Source organism: Mobula birostris, chromosome 7 (genome assembly GCF_030028105.1).
Source record: "Mobula birostris isolate sMobBir1 chromosome 7, sMobBir1.hap1, whole genome shotgun sequence".
Lineage (NCBI taxonomy): Eukaryota > Metazoa > Chordata > Chondrichthyes > Myliobatiformes > Myliobatidae > Mobula > Mobula birostris.
The window spans coordinates 84,734,495-84,757,405 of NC_092376.1; the positions used below are offsets into that span (position 1 = coordinate 84,734,495).

The 22,911-nt window shown below is 42.5% G+C and overlaps 1 protein-coding gene across 6 annotated transcripts in view; it reads right to left on the reverse strand.

Moving 5' to 3' along the window:
* The window catches only part of sugt1 (SGT1 homolog, MIS12 kinetochore complex assembly cochaperone), a 183,742-nt gene that overhangs the window by 108,391 nt on the left and 52,440 nt on the right, over window positions 1-22,911 (reverse strand). For 4 of the 6 annotated variants that reach the window (XM_072263501.1, XM_072263499.1, XM_072263502.1 and 1 more), the window contains exon 8: window positions 9,336-9,373. In XM_072263501.1, coding sequence (XP_072119602.1) covers window positions 9,336-9,373 — 38 coding nt within the window. The remainder of the gene's footprint in view (window positions 1-9,335; window positions 9,374-22,911) is intronic. The other 2 variants (XM_072263500.1, XM_072263503.1) reach the window with 1 other exon arrangement.

The window sequence follows — 22,911 nt, forward strand, 5'->3', positions numbered from 1 at the left end:
TCCACACGCAATTGAAAAAAAAACGTTTGAGCACAACCCCTCTGCTCAATCAGTGGACTTCAGTGTGGTAGGGTAGGCCGTGTCCAATATTACTTTCAGACAAAAGATTGTCAAATTGCCGATGGTTGAGTCCCTTGGCTCTAATAAAATTAAACCGTTTTGATTGCTACATCCATGACATTGTCCATTTTCAGGCTCCTGCTACATACTTTATACTTTATTGTCGCCAAACAATTGATACTAGAACGTACAATCATCACAGCGATATCTGATTCTGCGCTTCACACTCCCTGGATTACAAATATTAAATATTAAAAATAGTAAAAATTAGTAAATACTAAACATTTAAATTATAAATCATAAATAGAAAATAGAAAAATAGAAAGTAAGGTAGTGCAAAAAAACCGAGAGGCAGGTCCAGATATTTGGAGGGTACGGCCCAGATCTGGGTCAGGATCTGTTCAGCAGTCTTATCACACTTCGAAAGAAGCTGTTCCCAAATCTGGCCGTACGAGTCTTCAAGCTCCTGAGCCTTCTCCCGGAGGGAAGAGGGACGAAAAGTGTGTTGGCTGGGTGGGTCGTGTCCTTGATTATCCTGGCAGCACTGCTCCGACAACGTGCGGTGTAAAGTGAGTCCACTTTAGATGGTTTGTGTGATGTGCTGCACCGTGTTCACGATCTTCTGCAGCTTCTTTCAGTCTTGGACAGGACAACTTCCATACCAGGTTGTGATGCATCCTGGAAGAATGCTTTCTACGGTGCACCTATAAAAATTAGTGAGGGTTTTAGGGGACAGGCCAAATTTCTTTAGTTTTCTCAGGAAGTAAAGGCACTGGTGGGCCTTCTTGGCAGTGAACACTGCTTGGTTGGACCAAGTCAGGTCAATTGTGATATTGACCCCGAGGAATTTAAAGCTTTTGACCTGTTCCATTTGCGCACCACCGATGTAAATTGGGTCATGCGGTCCGCTACTCCTTCTGAAGTCAACAACCAATTCCTTCCTCTTGCTGACGTTGGGGGATAGGTTATTTTCTTCACACCATGCCACCAGGTTCTTAATTTCCTCTCTGTACTCAAACTCATCATTATCCGAGATAAGGCCTACAATTGTTGCATCATCAGCAAACTTAGATATTGAGTTTGTTGGAAACTTGGCTACACAATCATGGGTGTACAGTGAGTACAGCAGGGGGCTGAGTACACAGCCTTGTGGGGCACCGGTGCTCAGGGTGATTGTAGAGGAGAGCTTGTCCCCTATTTTTACAGCCTGGGTCCTGTCTGTGAGGAAGCTGAAGATCCAGCTGCAGATCTGAGTGCTAAGGCCCAGGTTCCGGAGCTTAGGAATTAGTTTATTTGGAATGATGGTATTAAAGGCAGAGCTGTAGTCAATGAAAAGGAGCCTTACGTATGTGCCTTTATTCTCCAGGTGTTCTAAGGAGGAATGTAGGGCCAGAGAGATGGCATCTGCTGTCGACCTGTTGCTCCGGTAGGTGAATTGCAAAGCATCGAGGTTGACCGGTAGGCTATGGTTGATGTGTGCCATAACCAATCTCTCGAAGCACTTCATAGCAATTGATGTCAGAACCACAGGTCGATAGTCATTCAGGCACGCCACCTTGCTCTTCTTCAGCACTTGGATTATCGTTGCCTTCTTAAAACACAAGGGGATCTCAGACTGAAGCAAGGAGCAGTTGAAGATGTCAGCAAACACTCCAGCTAGCTCGCTTGTACAGGCCCGGAGAACCCGTCCTGGGACGCCATCCGGGCCCGTCGCCTTCCTTGGATTTATCTTCAGGAAGGCCCTTCTAACATCCTCCTCGGTGACGATGAATCTCGATGCCACCAGGTCACAACAAGCAGCAGCACAGACAGCGGTGGGAGAGAGAGCGGCTGCCATACAGATACATAATAAATGGTCGTGAATATACTTTTCTCCCCCCAAATCATCCCGCAGGCTGGATTGGACCCCTGCATCCGGCCCGCAGGCCAGCAGTTTGACACCCCTACCCTAAACCTTTCCCCTTTCACCCTAAAGCCATGTCCTCTCCTATTTATCTCTCCTAATCTAAGTGGAAGGAGCCTATTCACATTTACTCTGTCTATACCCCTCATAATTTTGTAAACCTCTATCAAATCTCCCCTCATTCTTCTACGCTTCAAGGAATAAAGTCCCAACCTGCTCAATCTTTCCTGCATTAAATTCCATCTGCCATTTTCTGGCCCATTTTTCCAGTTGGTCCAGATCCCTCTGCAAGTATTGAAAGGCTTCCTCACTGTCCACAACGCCTCCAATCTTAGTGTCATCAGCAAACTTGCTGATCCAATTTACCACATTATTATCTAGATCATTGATATAGACAACAAACAACAATGGTCCCAGCACAGATCCTTGAGGCACACCACTAGTCACAGGCCTCCACTCTGATAAGCAATCATTCACTACCACTCTGTCTTCTCCCACACAGCCAATTTCGAATCCAGTTTACAACCTCTCCATGGATACCTAGTGTCTGAACCTTCTGAACTAACCTCCCATGTGGGACCTTGTCAAAGGCCTTACTAAAATTTTACCCTAATGACCATAATATACTTCTTTAATGCATGGAATTTAACTTTACTTTTTGTGCAGGACATTCAATAAAGAAATGGGGGCTATAAACTATATGAATGATTTGCTTTAACATTTTAACCCTAAGTAGTTGAAATACAGGAGTTTACAATATTGAAACAAATTTAAAATATACCTTTTAGTAGAGAAATTAGAACAAGTTAATTCTATATATTTGTAATATTTTGCATATTGAAATGCAATTCAATATTGTTTAGTTTCCACTTTTGAGAATATGGGTGAGGCCACTAAGAAAAAAATATCACAACTGAAAACAGAGGTGTTAAGTTATGTGTTGATACCCCAGACTCTCTTAGCTACTCTTCCCTCACTACCATTTTTGCAAGCCTCATGTAAACTTCCACCACAAATTAAAATCATACATATTGACAGCATTATCCAGTTTCTAAGCTGTAGAACTCTATTTGTCCTTCTCTTCCATCTATGATACACTCCATGTTACTCTTTCTGATTATGTGTCTCACCATACAAATACTAGCATGGCAAGAGTCACATCTACTTGGCTTACAGTACATCAGGTTCTAGACGAGACAATTCTACGTACTGTACTAGAGAGAAATTATAGTTTTAGATTCCATCACTATCATTTAACTCACTAAATTTCTTCAATTCTAGTCTGCTATCATTTCCACAATGTATCTTGTTCTAAAAGCTAACTTTTCAGCTATTTCTCACTTTCCTCATGTTCATTCAGGCAAAACTTTAAACCACTTGGTTAATTTCTCCCAATTCATCTCAAAAGAACTGCCTCTCCCTTTTCTTAATGCTTTCCCCTATTTTTTGTCGGTTGAAAAATATGAACTAATAATTTCCTTAGGAGATCTCTTTTGAAAGTTCCCCAACCTCTTGAAAATGGAAATATTTCATCATTTATCAAGCTAATTTCTATGCCAATTTCATCTCTTTTCTATAGTTCATTAAATAAAATGCTGCATTTCAATCCCTTACTTAAATAACACTAACCAGCTTTCCCTTCTGCAACATAGAAATAACCCCAATTCTTACATTCTGCTACAGTGTATTTACATTTCAATTTTTCCCCCCAGTTTGTTTTGCAATTGACCAAGTTACCCTAGTATCATTCTTGTATCAAATCTAGGAAAGAGTATATTAAGAAAATGAATCACAAGGTTGCATACAAGCACTTTGATATTCCCTCTTTTTTTTTTACACACACCATTTAAGAGCATTCAGTCCACACAACTATATCTATATTTTAGTCTCATTTTCTAATTTTAAAATATATGAAGTCGGATTTTTAAGCTAATCTACAAAACATTGTACATCATTTCAAATCAAAAGAAAAATTCCAAAAGCTGCCAACAATTTACTAAAAGTTAAAACCAAAACCTTGAGGCTGAAAAGGTATTTTTCTCCTATTCTAACTTTCCTCAGGTGCAATACTGTATTAACAACTCACTTAATTTTGTGATGTTGATCATCTGAATAAATACCCCCTCTCTCTGTAAGGTCCAACACTATGGTATATTTTCAGACCACGCCAAAATGAAAACATAAGAGCATTCAAGACAAGTCAGGGAAATGATAATAGAGAAGCACAAATCTGCTGAAAGGTACAATGCCATTTCAAAGGGCTGAACATACCTCAGAGCTCACTGCAGTCTATCGTGAAAAAGTGAGAAAAAAATGAAGTTCATTACTCCACAACCTCAAAGGCCTTGGGTGTATTATGGAAGGATGGCGAGGAAAAAGTCCTGGCTTTAAAAAAAAAAGCATACCCTTGCCCAAAAAAAAAACTTTGCAAAGCATCATTTACAAGATTCTGTAAAGTTGTGACAGAAGGTCTTGCGGTCAGATGAGACCAAAGTAGAACTTTTTGGCAGCAACACCAAGCTGTACATTTGGCATAAATCTAATACTGAGCATCAGCCATGTAAAACCATACTTACTGTGAAGTATGATGGAGATAGCACCATGTTATGGGAATGCTGAAGCTGTAGGGACTAGAAATCTGGTTAGGATTATGAGAAGATGAATGCTGCTAAATACAAAAAAATCCTGCATAAAAACCTGCAAGCCTCTGCCAGAAATCTTAAACTGGGGAGAAATCCCAGCTTTCAGCAGGACAATGACCCAAAGCACACTGCCAGAGCAACTATAGACTGTCTTTAAATGAATAGCGATGTCCTTGACTGGCCCACTCAGAGATCTGACCTTATCCCAATCAACAACCCAGACAAGACCTCAAGATTGCTGTCCACCGCCACTCCCCAACTAACCTGGCACAGCTTAAGCAATTTTGCAAGGAGGAATGGGAAAATCTTACGTCATCACATTGCCCAAAGCTATTATAGACATCCAAAAACATTAACAGCTGCAAGGGGTGGTTCAACTAAGTACTGAGCAAAAAGCAATGAATATTTTTGAACTGCTGACATTTCAGTTTTTGTATTTTTGGTTTTTCATGCTTTATAATTTTTCCTGTTTTTTTGGTGCTTGACTGTGAAGGAACATGTGATTCACAAACACAATTCTCAGTTAAATTGATCAAAATCCCTGTTGTAATACATGTGTAAGAAAAAAGGGTTGGAGGCTGAAAACTTTTACGAGGCCCACCTGGCTTTGTCCTCACCAATCTGTCTAACACTTCCAGATTGTATGGTTAAATTCCCAGCTTGGCCCATGTGTACAAACTTCACTTCATACTCCCATCATCCCCTGTGCAGTAAGGACCAACTTTTAAGTCCTCCTTTCCTTCACCTTCCTGCTTTCAAGACATTGGTCCAAGTTATCGTTACCTGCAATATTTTCCACTACTAGTGCACCAAACTTTAGTGTGTATTTCCTACATTAAATTCCCGTCCTGTCTAGCAATTCATCCTTCATCACGCAATAAGCAACCTCTACATCCTATATTATTCAGTATTTGCTCTAATGTATTATGTCTTTCAGCCCAAGACTTTAACACTTAGATAAAAATCAGGAGCCCATTTCAGCCTACCTACAGCTAAATTATTATACTTCTGCTTTTACTATTACACTATTGGATTCCTTGGATAACTTTGCCATTGATTATCCATAAATTTCAGTAAATTCCTCTCTGCTGCTCAACCAAACCTGTCAAGCCCCAAATTCTAACCACCCCGACATCAAAAACACTAACAGTTCCAGGTCATCCACATTTTGCGGTATTTTTTCTTTTACAAGTCTTTTCGTATCCACACTCACTTATGATACCTCATCAGGAACTATACCCCTCAAGTGCCCCCACAAACCTCAGTTCCTGACTCCTGATTCCTGCTACATGCCCACTTTCCTTTTCATCCATGTTTTCAAAGACTGAGGCTATAAGGGGTTCAAATTCAGTGCCTAAAATTGCCCATCTTGACAGTTCTTGCTACTTTTAAATTAAAAGAAAGCTATCAGTAAATTTTTTTCAACTTTGTCTTATTTTGTCATTTCTATTTAATGAAATGCTATCCTAGGATAAAGATGCAAAATGATAAAATACTTTGAAAAGATCTGTAAAGCAAAAAATTTAAATGAATCCTGGATCCTGAATCCCAAGGTACAAATGGTATCCATTACAAAACCCAACATTCACCTAACCCCATTAAGTCACTGATGGCTGCTGACAGTGGCCAAAAATATTTTTAAAAATTACTATGACAAAATTAATACAACAGCTTGCTTTTTTCAACAGAAAATTGAACAGATCAGGAAAAAAGATCCACTATAGCAGCACTAATTCCTGTATGAAATTTCAGTTTTGAGCACAAAATAACATGTGGCGGATTGCTACATAAATAAATTTATTTCGTTGATACAAATTCTTACAGCAATTCCTGTGATTTTTTAACATATTTACGGATTTGCATTCAAAACATGGCAAAGCAATAATTTAATTTTTATGTAAGATCTGCCACACAACGAATTTCACAGCATAAGTCAGTGATAGTAAATCTGATTCCGATTTAATTGGTTTCCATACCAAACTGCAAATATAAGACCATAAGACATAGGAGCAGAATTAGGACACTTAGCCCACCAGGTTTACTCTGCCAATCCACCAGGGCTGATTTATCATCCCTTTCAACCCCACGCTCCTACCTTCTCTCCGTAACCTTTAAGGCCCCTAATTATCAATAACCTATTAACCTCTGCCTTAAACATACCCAATAATTTGGTATCCACAGCTGTCTGTGGCAATGAATTCTGGCTAAAGATATTCCTCCTCAACTCTGTTCTAAAGAACATCTATTCTGAGGCTGTGTCTTCTGGTCCTAGACTCCCCACTATATGAAATAACCTTTCTATATCCAGCTATCATGGACTTTATAAAGTTGTAGATAAGTGTGTCCTCACAAAATCATTCAGTCTTCTCAAACCAAAAGCCCTGGATGAATCATGAGATGTGTAATCTGCTGAGGGTCAGATCAGAAGCATTCAAGTCTGACGATCAAAAAGTTACAAGAGGTCCATCTACAATCTCTGGAAAACCATCTCACGGGTAAAGTGACAATTCCAGACTAAACTTAAATCAATGACGGATGCTTGACAGCTGTGGCAGGACTTGAAATGCTACTGCCTCTTACAAAGTGAAATCAAGGAATATAGGTAACAACAAAGCTTCGCTTCCAGATGAGCTCAATGCCTTCTGTGCTCACTTTGACCATCAAAACATTGGGGGACCATCAAAACATTGGGGAACCATCACAAACATCCACAGCCCCCAATGATCTTGTGATTTCAGTCTGAACATTATTCAGAAGGGTGAAAGCATGGGGGGCATCTGGTCCAGATGGGGTACCAGGCCAAGTACTGGAGACCTGCACTGATCAACTGGCTGGAATGTTCACTGAGATAGTTAACCTCTTGCTGTAGCAGTCTGAGGTACCACTTGCTTCAAGGAGGCTTCAATTATACTGATGTCAAAGAAATACATTGTAATCTGCCTCAACGTCTATCATACTACTCTCGTTGGCAGAATTAAAGGTAGTGATGAATCAGCATAAAGGAGGGACATTGAAAATTTTGCTGAGTGATGCCACAACAACAACTTCTTACTCAATGCCAGCAAGACAAAGGAGCTGATTGACTTCAGGATGAAGAAATTGGAGACAAACCTCATAGGAGGTTCAGAGGTGGAGAGGGTCAGCAATATTAAATACCTCAGTAACACACAAAATGCTGGAGGAACTCTGCAGCATCTATGGAAATGAATAAACCATTGACGTTTCAGACCAAGACCCATCCTCAGGTGTAAAAAGGAAGGGGAAGATGCCAGAATAAAAATGTGAGGAGAGGAGGAGGATAGCTAGAAGGTGATAGGTGAAGCCAGACGCACTGGAACGGTGAAGGGCTGGAGAGGAAGAAATTTGATACAAGAAAGTGGATCCTAGGAGAAAGGGAAGGAGATTCCTCCCCTCTCCCATGTTATAATCTAAGAGGACCCATCCTGGGCTCAGCAACGCAAGTGCAATTACAAAAAAAGCACAGCAGTACCTTTATTTCCTTGGAAGCTTTCCAAAGATTCGGCACAATATCTAAAACTTTGACAAACTCCTACAGGTGTGTGGTGGAGAGTACATCGACAGGCTGCATCACAGTTGGTATGTAAACACCAATGCCCTTGAATGGAAAATCCTACAAAAAGTAGTGGGCACAGCCCAGTCCATCACTGGTAAAGGCCTCCCCACCACTGAGCACATCCACACACAGCATTGTTAAAGGAAAGCAGCATCCATCATCAAGGACACCCCCCACCCCCCATCTCCCTGTTCATTCTCGCTGCTGCCGCCAGGAAGGTGGTACAGGATCCTTAGGACCCACACCACTATATTCAGGAACAGTCGTTACCCCTCAACCAATCAGGCTCTTTTGAACCAGTGGGGATAACTTCACTCGCTGCATCACTGAACTGTTCCCAAAACCTATGGATTCACTGTCAATGACTCTTCATTTCATGTTGTCAATATTTATTGCCTACTTGTTTTTTTTTGTCGGCTCTATTGCTGCAGTCTTTTATTGATTCTATCATGGTTACTGGATTTATTGAGTATGCCTGCAAGAAAATTAATCTCAGGGCTGTACACATATGTACCTCAATAAATTTGCTTTGAACTTTAAACTCTATCTTGGACTTCCAATATATAAATTCTACCATCGCCATTAACAGACGGTTATTACTTAAACCTGTTCATAAAGTGACATAGCTTATCACTTCACCATAATACTGCCTGCATTTCTAATTCCCTCCACAAATATTACCACTTCGGTTAACAAGAACGCCTTGCAAAGAAAAACAGCTCCATCAACAGGTAAAAGGCAGCAAACGCTGTAAAATTTAACACTCATTCACATGGTTTTGTGACTTGTTGGTAATAAAACAAAGGAATACACTACTAGCAGAAACTGCTTGAAAACAGTTAGTTATATGGTTCAGTCCCACAAGTAAGTATAACTGAAAAACAAAGGAAGGGAACAACACTAAGATACTCAGCAGTTTCAGGAAATAAGATGACAAACGGCAAAGAAGCAAAGAATTTAGTGACAACATAATTCGTAATTCACAATTATACAAAAAGGACAACTTTTCCAAAAGCAGAGTCAAAAGTCTGGAAAACTAAAGCACATTTCAGTGAAATTAATAACTTAAGAATCATGATCAGTGCCATAACCTAATGCATTCAAATGATGGTTTTATTACCATACACTGGTGAAACAATTCCATTGGTTAACTTACTTTATTTTGCGTGTTGCCGTCTGATGTTTGGGTGTCTGCTTTCCAAAGGCCGTCAGAAGTGTTGCAAAAGCAGAAAAAAAAGCAAAATACAATCAAGTAACAGAAATAACTTACAAGAACCTTTTACTGTTCAAAATCTGCTATCTTTGACATTTAATGATAAACCAAATATATTCACAGTTCAAATTTTGTGTCTTACTTGCATTCTAAATTGCTCTCATGGTTATTGTTCAGCAGGTTTAATTTCGGATATAAAAACTTCAATTAGTAGGATGCACAAATCTAAGTGCAATTAAATTGAAATGAAATGGCCATTTCAAATGCCTACCAATTAAATTTGAATACCTTACTTGTGCACCAAAATAGTGCTCACAAAAATACCAAAATTTTGTCATCATCAGCAAAATCCCTTTGGAATTTTGACCTAGTGCACTGCACATAAAAATTAGATATCGTCTCAATTTTAGAGCAGTACAGATGCCACTAACACAAATTACAATTACATGAAAAGGAAGCACAAGGAAGATAATGGCATTCCTTAATTTGTTTGAGCAATGATCAACTGGGGACCATGCTGAATCAAGCAGATTGAGCTTCCGGTGAGTTGTTTTGTAAAAGAGCCCCTACAGCAAGTAGTTTGCCAGTGATTTGCAAATACAAGCGGGGAGAATTTTTAAAGATATTCTTGTCAAAAGCTCTGAAATAGAAGGAAATCTAACTACAAGTACCCTGTTCACATTCTACAACAAAGTCAAAAATAGGAAGAATACAGCAGTGGCTGAGATGAAAAACGTTTTAAGTATGTAATCCTCCCCACCAGCAATACTGCTTGGAAAAGTTCAAGACATTAGAAAGTTTGGGGCTAATATGCTATACCTATCTACTGTGTCCGCAAACTACAGTAAAACTCTGATAATCCATCCAACTTTTCAGAAATCCCAGAAGACATTTCCTAAACTCCCCTAAAACTCACCAGGGCCCAGATACCTGCACTCAGAAGCATCAAATCAGAAATAAAAGCTTCTGATTTCATTGGATCTTTGTTGTAATACTGTGTAATATCTACCTGTTAGACCATTAACAGAAATATCAAATAAATCATTCAGCATTGCCAAAGTTCTAGTTATGGAAGTTCTTGTGTACATGCTGATAAACTCTACCTGATCTGATGTAAAGCCTCTGTTACATTAGATTCAGGTGATAAACACCAGACTAAATCTGCATCTTTCAGTGAAGCATCAGACTTCTGCACTTGTGCCGCTGGTTTAACTCTTATGCATTTTGGAAGTTGTCAGGAAATGGAAAAATTCAAACCAGAGTTACGCCACAGCTGGTTGGAGTACCGAATCTCTGAGGTGCTAAGAGAAAATACCAGACTAATCCTCAGAGCTGTGGCAGGGTTCACATGCTATAACTTGTTACAAAAATAGCATCACCAACAACAGCACGTCCCTTCCCGATGAGTTAAATGCATTCTATGCGCATTTTTGAACAGAAGAGAATGGGTAAGTCACTAAAACACAAAATGCCTATAGCAACTCAACAGGTCAGGCAGCATCTATGGAAATAGACAGTCGACGTTTTGAGCCTCATTCTTTCTTCAGCACAGAGAAGGAAGGAAAATTCTCTAGAATATAAAAGGTGGAGGAAGGGAGTAGAAAGAGGCTAGCTAGAGCCAGGTGGGTGGGAAAGGTCAAGGGCTGGAGAAGAAAGAATCTGATAGGAGAGAAGAGTGAACCACAGGAGAAAGGCACAAAGGAGGGGATACAGGCAGAAGAAATTAATATTTATGCCATCTGGTTGGAATATACCCAGATGTAATACACAATGTTGCTCCTCCTCCCTGAGGGTGGCTTCATCTTGGCACAAGAAAAAGCCACGGAACGGGAATGGGAAATAAAATGTTTGGCCACCAGGAAGTTGCGGATGGTGCAGAGGTGCTCAACAAAAGAATCCCCAATTTACGACAGGCCTCACCAATGTAGAGGAGCACCGGACACAATAGATGACCCCAACAGATTCGCAGGTGAAGCACTGCCTCACCCTGAAGAACTGTTTGGGACCCTGAATGGAGGTGAGAATGGAGGTATGTGGGCAGGTGTAACCCTCAGACCATTTACAAGGATTAGTGCCAGAAGGGAGATTAGTAGGGAAGGACAAATGGCTAAGGGAATTGCATGGCGATGAAGGGGAGGGAGGGAGGGAGGGAGGAAATGGCGCGACGGCAGCACGCATGGCCTCTCCAGTGATGAATATTTGTTATCTGTCAAGTAGGGGACCGTGCACAATTCTGACTTGATGGAGACAGACTTGAGTGCATAGCGGAACATCTGGAAAACTTCTGAAATGATTGCTTTGCTACCACTGCTACTGTGTGGTAACTGGAATCTCTGGAGCCGTAGGCCTCGAAATTCTCGGCTTTGCGTGTTTCAGCGGCCGGGGAGAGGTTGAAGGCGCTCGGCAGAGGATGGCACTCAGGAGGCTGTATCGGAAAGGCTGCTCGGAAGCTCGGAATTTTCGGACGGATGGACCCAGGGTCGGCTGCTTCCAAGGTATCGGCAAGTTGACGGTGCCTGGAGGTTTATGGCAGGGAGTTTCTCCCTTTTGCCGTCACTATCGGGGACTCGAGAGTCGATCGACTCGGGGACTTCGAGACTTTTTTTTTTACTGTGCCTATGGACTGTTCTTCATCAAATTATGGTACTGCTTGCACTGCTGTAACTATATGTTATAATTATGTGGTGTTGTCAGTGTTAGTCTTTGGTCTGTCTTGTTTTCTGTGATATCACTCTGGAGAAACATTGTATCATTTCTTAATGCATGTATGCATTTCTAAATGACAATAAAAGAGGACTGAGTGTTCTCATAATCTAAAAAAAAGATATGTTTCATGATAGGGTCCCTTTGGAGATGGGAAGATAGGTTAAGTTGTGAAGGATAATGTGTTGGATGAAGTGGCTGATGGGATGGTAGGTAGGGCAAGAAGAACTATCAAAGGTGAAGGGAAGTTAGGGTAATCATGGATATATAGGGAATGGAGGAGATGCAGGTAAGGGCAGCATCAATAGTGGAGGGAAGGAAACCCCGCTCTTTAGAGGAGGAGGACATTTCTCATGTCTTGGAATGTGAAGTCATGTACTGGGAACAGATGCGGCGGAGGCAAAGAAACTGAGAAAAGGAGATAGCATTTTTACAGGAGGTAGGGTGGGAAGAGGTATAGTCGAGATAAATGTGGGAATGGGTAGGTTTGGTAAAGATGTTGGTTGACAGTTTGTCTCCAGAGATGGAGACAGAGAGAGAGACCGAGAATGGGGAGGGAGATGTCAGAGATGGACCAAATAAATTTAAGAGCAAGGTGGAAATTAGAGGTAAAGTTGATAAGATTGACGAGCCGGTAAGAAGCAGCACCAATGCAGTCGTCCATGTAGCAGAGGACGAGTTGGGGAGTATGACCGAGGAAGGCTTCAACCACAGATTGTTCCACGTAGCCAATATAGCTAGCAGGTATAGCTGGGACCCATGTGAGTGCTCATGGCTACACCACGAGTGTGGAGAAAGTGGGAGGAGCCAAAGGAAAAATATACAAGCAGGGTTCTGCCAGGCGGAGGAGGGTGGTGGTGGAGGGGAATTGGTTGGTTCAGTTGTCAAGAAGTAAGTGGACAGGTTTGAGGTCATCTTAATGGGAGATAGAGGTGTATAAGGACTGAACATCCATGGTGAAGATGAGGTAGTCAGAGCCAGGGAACTGAAAGTTACTGAGAAAATCAAAGGCATGAGAAGTGCAGTGGATGTGGCTGGGAAGGGGCTGAACCAAGGAAAATAGAGTGGATTTGAGGTATGAGGATGTGAGTTCAGTGGGGCAGGACCAGGCAGAGACATATCTACATGGACAGTCTGGCTTGGGGATCTTGGGCAGAAGGATGAAGAGAGCAGCGCAGCATAAGGGAACAATGAATTTGGTGTCAGTGGATGGGAATTCACCAGATTGGATAACATCAGTGATGATGTCAGAGATGCTTTTCTAATGGTCTGGACTGGGGTCCCCTTTAAGGGGTAGGCATGAAGTGGTGTCTGAGAATTGTTGCCCAGCCTGGTACATACAGCATACACAAAAGCACCCACTTTGTTTGTGGGTTCGATGGTAAGGTTGGGATCGGTGTGGAGAGTGGAGATCAGTGCATTCAGTGAGCTGGAGGAAGTTGGAGGAGGAGAGAGGAGTAATTAAGTCAAGACAGTCAACATCTCCTCTGCAATTTGAGATGAAAAGATCCAAAGCAGGCATACAATCAGAGTGGGGTGTCCAAAAAGAGAAGGTTTGAAGAGGAGAGAAAGGGTCATCAGTGCAGAGAGTGGAATCCTTGTTAAAGAAGTGAGCTCGGAGACGACGGCGACATAAGAACAACTTAACGTCATGGAGGGTGTGGAATGCACTAAGATGCAGGCAAAAGGGGACAAAAGTGAAACCCTTGCTGAGGATAGAAAGTTCTGCTTCAGAGAGGGGAAGGTAAGAGGAAATGGTGAATACATGGCAAGGATTAGAACTGGGATCCGGTGGGGCGGGGGGAGGGGGGGTGTGAGGAAAGAGTTGTTGGTACCAGAGGAGAGTAGGGTGTGGGGTGTTCAAGGAAGATGGAGTCAGAGGAAGATGGAAGCTCTAAGGACCCAACAGCTGACAGTGAGGTTCTAGAGACAGGATTGCAGAGATTGCAGGGGAAAGGAATACTAGAGGTACAGTGGCGGTGAGTAAAGTCTTGGACAGTCACCACCCACCCTGACAGTCTACAGTACACCTGAATCTACAGTCACCATTGCAGACACAAGACGAGTATTCTGGAGGGTAAACCCACAGAAAGCACTGGACCATGACGGTGTCCCCGGCCATATCCTGAGATTTTGAGTGGTCCTGTGGCGATCAATTGGCATGGGTATCTGCAGACATTTTTAACCTCTCTCTGCTTCAGGCCGTTTCCTTCCACTTTAAGACCACTATCATCCTGGTACCCAAGAAAAACGTAACCTGTCTGAAAACCTACTGCCCCACAGCTCTGACATCTACCAACATACAGTGCTTCAAATAGCTGGTCACGGCACACATCAATTCCAGCTTTACAGACAACTCCAACCCACTGCAATCTGCCGACTGCCAAAACAGGTCTGCAACAGCTGCCATTTCCCTGACCCTGTATTCATCCCTGGAGCATCTGATCAGTAAAAAAAAAAATACAGACTACTATTTATTGATAATTCTGCCTCTCAATACTACAATTCAATGCAACTCTATCACCAAACTCTGAACTGTGCAAATCAATGCCTCCCTCTGCGACTTCCTGACCAAAATACCACAATAATCAGGGAGGATTGGGAGAAGAGTGCAGATGCAGTAGCTCATCATCACGCAAGGTCATTGAGAAGATTTAAAAAGGGAGTTTCTTTCAGTGGGAGATTTGATTCGGAAAAGTAAGCAGACACAGTAGCTCGTTATCGCGCAAGGCCACTGAGAAGGTTTCGGGATAAAAGGGAGACACTGCCGAGTGGCGCAGTCAATAAACAATAGGTGCAGGAGTAGGCCATTCAGCCTTTCGAGCCAGCACCACCATTCACTGTGATCATGGCTGATCATCCACAATCAGTACCCTTTTCCTGCCTTCTCCCCATATCCCTTCACTCCACTATCTTTAAGAGCTCTATCTAACTCTTTTTTGAAAGAATCCAGAGAATTGGCCTCCACTGCCTTCTGAGGCAGAGCATTCCCCAGAACCACAACCCTCTGTGTGAAAAAGTTTTTCCTCAACTCCATTCTAAATTGTCTACCCCTTATTCTTAAACTGTGTCCTCTGGTTCTGGATTCCCCCAACATCGGGAACATGTTTCCTGCCTCTAGTGTGTCCAATCCCTTAATAGTCTTATATGTTTCAATCAGATCCCCAGTCATTGGAGTAGCACGAGTCATAGTAGTATGGCTTCGGCGAGGTCTGGCCTAAGTGAGGTAAGGTGGTAGGTTACATTCATATCTCTTTTTTCCTTTAACTTAAGAATAGCGAGTATGACTGCAAGGCCAGTTTTCAGCCCTGGGTGTCCTATGTGGGATATCCGAGCAATTTCCAGCCTCCCTGATGGCCACATCTGTGCTAGGTGTACAGCTGCAGCTCCTTAGAGACTAAATTAGGCTTGTTAGGCAAAATGAGGAAGCGATCAATAGGAGTTATAGGCAGGTACATAAGAGCATGAGAAATAAGAGCAGGAGTCAGCCATCTGGTCCATCAAGCCTGTTCCGGCATTCAATAAGATCATGGCTGATCTGGCCATGGACTCCTATTTTACTGAGGTAGCCTCCACAGCTTAATTGGGCACTGAATTCCAGATACACCACCTTATGGGAAAAGCAGTTCTTCCTCATCTCCGCTCTAAATCTACTCCCCTGAATCTTGAGGCTATGTCCCCTAATTCTGGTCTCACCTACTAGTGGAATCAAATTTCCTGCCTCTATCTTATTTTTTCCTTTCATAATTTTATATGTTTCTATAAGATCTCTCATTCTTCTGAATTCCAGTGAGTACAGTCCCAGACGACTCAATCTCTCCTCAGTCTTACCCCCTCATCTCTGGAATCAACCTGGTGAACCTCCTGTGCACTGCTTCCAAAGCCAGTATATCCTTCCTCAAGTAAGATGACTAGACCTACACACAGTACTCCAGGTACAGCCTCACCAGTACCCTATACAGTTGCAGCATAACCTCCCCGCTCTTAAATTCAATCCCTCTAGCAATGAAGGCCAACATCCCATTTGCCTTGATAGCCTGCTGCACCTGCAAACCAACCTTTTGTGATTCATGCACAAGCACTCCCAAGTCCCTCTGTACAGCAGTACGCTGCATTTTAGCATTTAATAACCTGCTCTTCCATTTTTCCTTCCAAAGTGGATGACCTCCAATTTACCAACATTGTATTCCTTCCACCTGACCCTTGCCCACTCACTTAACATATCTATATCTCTCTGCAGACTCTCTTTATCTTCTGCACAATTTGCTTTTCCACTCAATTTAATATCATGAGCAAACTTAGATACACTACACTTGGTCCCCTCTTCCAGATCATTAATGTATATCGTGAACAGTTGCGGGCCCAGCACCAACCCTTGCGACACACCACTCACCCCTGATTGTCAACCAGCGTAACACCCATGTATCTTAACTCTCTGCTTTCTGTTTGTTAACCACTCCTCTATCCATGCGAATACATCACCCATAACTGTATATATCCTTATCTTATGGATAAGTCTTTTATAGGCACCTTATCGAATGCCTTCTGGAAATCCAAGTAAATAACATCCATCTGTTCCCCTCTATTGACTGCGCTCATTATATCCTCAAAAGAACTCCAGAAAGTTTGTCAAACAGGACCTGCATTTGCTGAATCCAGGTGCGTTTGCCTGCTGGATCCAATCTGCCTATTTCTTCAATGACAGCTTCAAGTATTTTCCCAACTAGTCACACTAGGGCCACAGGAGACAGTTAAGTGAGTGACTGTCAGGAGAGGGAAGAGTATCACGTAGTGGAGAGCACACCTGTGGCCATCCCTATCCACAATAAGAACTTCCTTTTGAGTATTGTTTTTGGGGGGGGGGGGGGGAGGGGAAGAGACCTACCTGGGAAAAGCAACAGTGGCCATGTGTCTGGCACTGAGATTGGCCCTGTAGCTCAGAAAGGTAGGGTAGGAAATCCAAAGAGCTTTTACAGATATATTAAGAGCAAAAGGATTGTAAGGGATAAAATTGGTCCTCTTGAAGATCAGAGTGGTCGGCTATGTGCAGAACCAAAGGAAATGGGGGAGATCTTAAATAGGTTTTTTGCGTCTGTATTTACTAAGGAAACTGGCATGAAGTCTATGGAGTTACGGGAAACAAGTAGTGAGATCATGGAAACTGTACAGATTGAAAAGGAGGAGGTGCTTGCTGTCTTGAGGAAAATTAAAGTGGATAAATCCCCGGGACCTGACAGGGTGTTCCCTTGGACCTTGAAGGAGACTAGTGTTGAAATTGCGGGGGCCCTGGCAGAAATATTTAAAATGTCCCTGTCCACAGGTGAGGGGCCGGAGGATTGCAGAGTGGCTCATGTTGTTCCGTTGTTTAAAAAAGGATCGAAAAGTAATCTGGGAAATTATAGGCCAGTAAGTTTAACGTCGGTAGTAGGTAAGTTATTGGAGGGAGTACTAAGAGACAGAATCTACAAGCATTTGGATAGACAGGGACTTATTAGGGAGAGTCAACATGGCTTTGTGCGTGGTAGGTCATGTTTAACCAATCTATTGGAGTTTTTCGAGGAGGTTACCAGGAAAGTGGATGAAGGGAAGGCAGTGGATATTGTCTACATGGACCAGTAAGGCCTTTGACAAGGTCCCGCATGGGAGGTTAGTTAGGAAAATTCAGTCGCTAGGTATACATGAAGAGGTGGTAAATTGGATTAGACATTGGCTCAATGGAAGAAGCCAAAGAGTGGTAGTAGAGAATTGCTTCTCCGAGTGGAGGCTTGTGACTAGTGGTGTGCCACAGGGATCAGTGCTGGGTCCATTGTTATTTGTCATCTATGTCAATGATCTGGATAATGTGGTAAATTGGATCAGCAAATTTGCTGATGATACAAAGATTGGAGGTGTAGTAGACAGTGAGGAAGGTTTTCAGACCCTGCAGAAGGACTTAGACCAGCTGGAAAAATGGGCTGAAAAATGGCAGATGGGAGTTTAATACAGACAAGTGTGAGGTATTGCACGTTGGAAGGACAAACCAAGGTAGAACATACAGGGTTAATGGTAAGGCACTGAGGAGTGCAGTAGAACAGAGGGATCTGGGAATACAGATACAAAATTCCCTAAAAGTGGCGTCACAGGTAAATTTGGGTCGTAAAGAGAGCTTTTGGTACATTGGCCTTTATTAATCAAAGTATTGAGTATAAGAGCTGGAATGTTATGATGAGGCTGTATAAGGCATTGATGAGGCCGAATCTGGAGTATTGTGTTCAGTTTTGGTCACCAAATTACAGGAAGGATATAAATAAGGCTGAAAGAGTGCAGAGAAGGTTTACAAGGATGTTGCCAGGACTTGAGAAACTCAGTTACAGAGAAAGGTTGAAGAGGTTAGGACTTTATTCCCTGGAGCATAGAAGAATGAGGGGAGATTTGATAGAGGTATATAAAACGATGATGGGTATAAATAGAGTGAATGCAAGCAGGCTTTTTCCAATGAGGCAAGGGGAGAAAAAAACTAGAGGACATGGGTTAAGGGTGAGTGGGGAAAAAGTTAAAGGGAACATTACAGGGAGCTTCTTCACACAGACAGTGGTGGGAGTATGGAATGAGCTGCCAGATGAGGTGGTAAATGCGGGTTCTTTTTTAACATTTAAGAATAAGTTGCACAGATACATGGATGGGAGGTGTATGGAGGGATATGGTCCGTGTGCAGGTCAGTGGGACTAGGCAGAAAATGGTTCGGCACAGCCAAGAAGGGCCAAAAGGCCTGTTTCTGTGCTGTAGTTTCTATGGTTTCTATGGAATGGAAGAGAATGGCAGCAGTAATAGGGGACCCTATAGTTAGGGGGACAGATAGGCGATTCTGTGGGCGCGAAAAAGAAACATGAATGGTAGTTTGCCTCCCAGGTGCCAGGGCTCATGATGTTTCTGAACACGTCCACAATATCCTGAGATGGGAGTGTGAGCAGCCAAAGGTTGTGGTACATACTGATTCCAGCGACATAGGTAAAAAGAGGGAGGAGGTCCTGAAAACAGAATGCAGGGAAATATGAAGGAAGCTGAGAAGGAGGACCTCAAGGGTAGTAATCTTGGGATTGCTGCCTGTGCCACATGACACAGAGTATAGGAATAGAATGAGATGGCAGATAAATGCGTGGCTGAAGGATTGGAGCAGGGGCAGGCATTCAGATTTCTGGATCATTGGGACCTCTTCTGGGGCAGGTGCAACCTGCACAAAAAGGATGGGTTGCACTTGAATGCGAGGGGGCCCAATATCATGGTGGGGAGGTTTGTAAATGCTATTGGAGGGTGTTTAATCTAGTTTTGCAGGGGGATAGGAATTGAGGTGAAGAGATAGAGGATGGGGCAGTTGGTGCACGAGTAGAGGCAGCTTGTGGGGAGTTTGTGAGGAAGGATAGGCAGAGGACAGAGCAAAGATGCTTGAGATGTGTCTATTATAATGCAAGGAGTATCATAATCAAGGCAGATGAACTTACAACGTGGATCAATACGTGGAACTATGATGCTGTGGCTATTGCAGAGACTTGGATGTCTCAGAGGCAGGAATGGCTGCTGAGTGTGCAGGCTTTAGATGTTTCAAAAACAACAGGGAGGGAGGCAAAAGAGGTGGGGGCATGATATTGCTAATCAGGGATACTGACACAGCTGCAGAAAAGGAAGTCGTGGAGGGCTTATCTACCGAGGCAGTGTGGGTGGAAGTCAGAAACAAGACGAGCAATAATTCTACTGGGTGTTTGTTATGGACCCTCCCCTATAGTAACAGGCACATCGAAGGGCAGATAGGGAGGCAGATTCTGGAACAATGCAATAATATTAGGTTGTTGTGATGGGTAGTTTTAACTTTCCTAATATTGACTGGCATGTCCTTAGAGCAAGGGGTTTAGATAGGGTGAAGTTGGGTGTGTTCCGGAAGGTTTCCTGACACAATATGCAGATAAACCAACTAGAGGAGAGGTTGTATTTGAACTGGCATTGGGAAATGAACCTTGTCAAGTGTCAGATCTTTTGCAGGAGAGCATTTTGGAGGTAATGATTACAACTATCTCCTTTACCATAGCACTGGAGATGGGTAAGAGCAGACAATTTGGGAAAACATTTAATTGGGATAGGGGGAAAAATATGATGCTATTAGGTAGGAATTTGGGAACATAAATTGGGACCAAATGTTCTCAGAAAAATGCACAGCAGGAATGTAGCAAATGTTCCAGGAACATTTGCATGGTGTTCTGCACAGATATGTTCCATTGAGGCAGGGAAAGAATGGTAGAGTAAAAGAACCATGGTGAACAAAGGATGTGGAAAATCTAGTAAAAAGAAAAGCTTACGAAAAGTTGAAGAAACTAAGTTCTGATGGTGTTCTAGAAAATTACAAGTTTGCCAGGAAGGAGCTGAAGAATGAAATTAGGAGAGCTTGAAGGGGCTATGAGAAGGCCTTGGCAAGCAGGATTAAGGAAAACCCTATGGCAGTCTACAAGTATGTGAACAGCAACAGGATGAGCTGTGTGAGAATAGGACTGATCAGATGCGATAATGGAAACGTGAGCATGGAGTCGGAGGAGTCGGAGGAGGCAGCGGAGGTACTTAATGAATACTTTGCTTCAGCATTCACCAGGAAAAAGGACCTTGGCAATTGTGGGGATGACTTACAGCAGACTGAAGCACTTGAGTATATAGACATTAAGAAAGAGGATGTGCTGGAGCTTTTCAAACGCATTAAGTTAGATAAGTCACCGGGACCAGGTGAGATATACCCCAGGCTACTGTGGGAAGTGAGGGAGGAGATTGCTGAGCCTCTGGCGATGATCTCTGCGTCATCAATAGAGGCAGGGGTACTCTGCACTGGCTTCTATTTAAACTCCTTTTATAAGTATGCAGATGCTACCACCCTAATGGGCTGCATCTTAAATAATGATGAACTGGAGTACAGGAAGGGAATAGTTGCCATGACAACAATCTTTCCCCCTCAATGTCAACAAAATAAAAGAGCTAATTATTGATTTCAGAAGGGTGGGTGGGGGGGGGTGCATATACTCATCAACATCAAGAGCAGGTACAACACATCACCAGCAGCAGCCTACTGCCATCAAAGACATACATAAAGGTTCCAAAAAAAAAAAAAGGCCAGTAATAACATTAATGATCCTACCCACCCTGCTTATGGACTGTTTGTCCCACTCCGATCAGGGAAGAGGCTCTATAGAATCCACCATACCAGAAACCACTAGACAGTTACTTCCGAGGTTATCAGAGTGATCAAGACCTCCACCCATCAATCAACACCAACATCCCTCCTCCAACCACCACTAACATGCACAACACCTAGCGTCACTTTATGTACAGTCTACAGTTGCAAGAAAACATTTGTGGACCCTTGGCAAGTACCTGGTTTTCTGCATTAATTTTAGGTAAAATGCAATGTAATCTTCATCTAAGTCACAATAATAGACAAACAATCTGACAAATCTACTAACACACAAACAATTGTACTTCTCTTCAATACTGAGTACACAATTTAAACAATCAGAGTCTACATTCAAAAAGGTATGTGAACCTCTGGGGTCATGCCTACTACAAAAGCTCTTTGGAGTCAGGTGTTTCATCAATGAGATGAAATTGGAGGTATGGGTTCTAGAGGTACCCAGTCCTATATTAAAAAAACACAAAGTCAGGTTAGTGACAGAGCCTGCTCTTCTCAAGAATGATTTGTTTATGTGCACTATGCCTCAATCAAAACAACTTTGAGAGGGCCTTACAAGAAATGTAGAGATACATGAAGCTGGAAAAGATTACAAAAACATTTCTAAAGACCCGAATGTTCATCAGTCCATAGTAAGAGAAATTGTCTACAAATGGAAGAAATTCAGTACTGTTGCTACTCTCCCTAGGAGTGGGTGTCCTAAAAAGATCACACCAAGAGCACAAAGTGCAATGCTGAAGGAGGTGAAAAAGAACCCAAGGGTTAAGCAAAAGACCTGCAGGGATCTCTAGAACTTGCTAAAGTCTCTGCTCGTGTCCACTATACGAAAAACACTGAACAAGAATGCTGTTCATGAAATGACACAACAGCTCTCCAAAAAAAAAAAAAAAATTTTAAATTGCTGCATGTCTTAAGCTTGCAAGAGACCACCTGGATGCTCCACAATGCTTCTGGAACAATGTTCTGTGGACAAATGAGACAAAAGTTGAACTTTTTGGCAGAAATGCACACCGTTATGTATGGAGGAAAAAAGGCATTGCACACCAACACCAAAACCTCGTCCCAATTGTGAAGCATAGTGGAAGCAGCATCATGGCATCATCCTTCCTTCAGTTAGTCCTGACGAAGGGTCTTGGCCTGAAACGTCGACTGCACCTCTTCCTAGAGATGCTGCCTGGCCTGCTGCATTCACCAGCAACTTTTAAGTGTGTTTCATGGTTTGGGGCTGCTTTGCTGCCTCAGGGCCTGGACAGCTTGCAATTGTTGAAGGAACAATGAATTCAAAATTGTATCAAGACATTTTACAGGAGAACGTCAGAGTAGCAGCCCATCGCCTGAAGCTTAATAGAAGTTGGATGATGCAACAATAATCCAAAACACACATGTCAATAGAATGGTTTCAAAAGAAAATCTGTGGTTTGGAATGGTAAATTCAGAGTCCAGATCTTAACCCTATTGAAATGCTGTGCCATGACTTGAAGAGGGCAGTTCATGCAAAGTATCCCAGAAATATTGATGAACTAAAATTTTTGTATGGAGGAATGCTCTAAAATTCCTCCTAGCCATTGTGCAAGTCTGATCAGCAGCTACAGAAAACTGCTGGTGAAGGTTATTGCT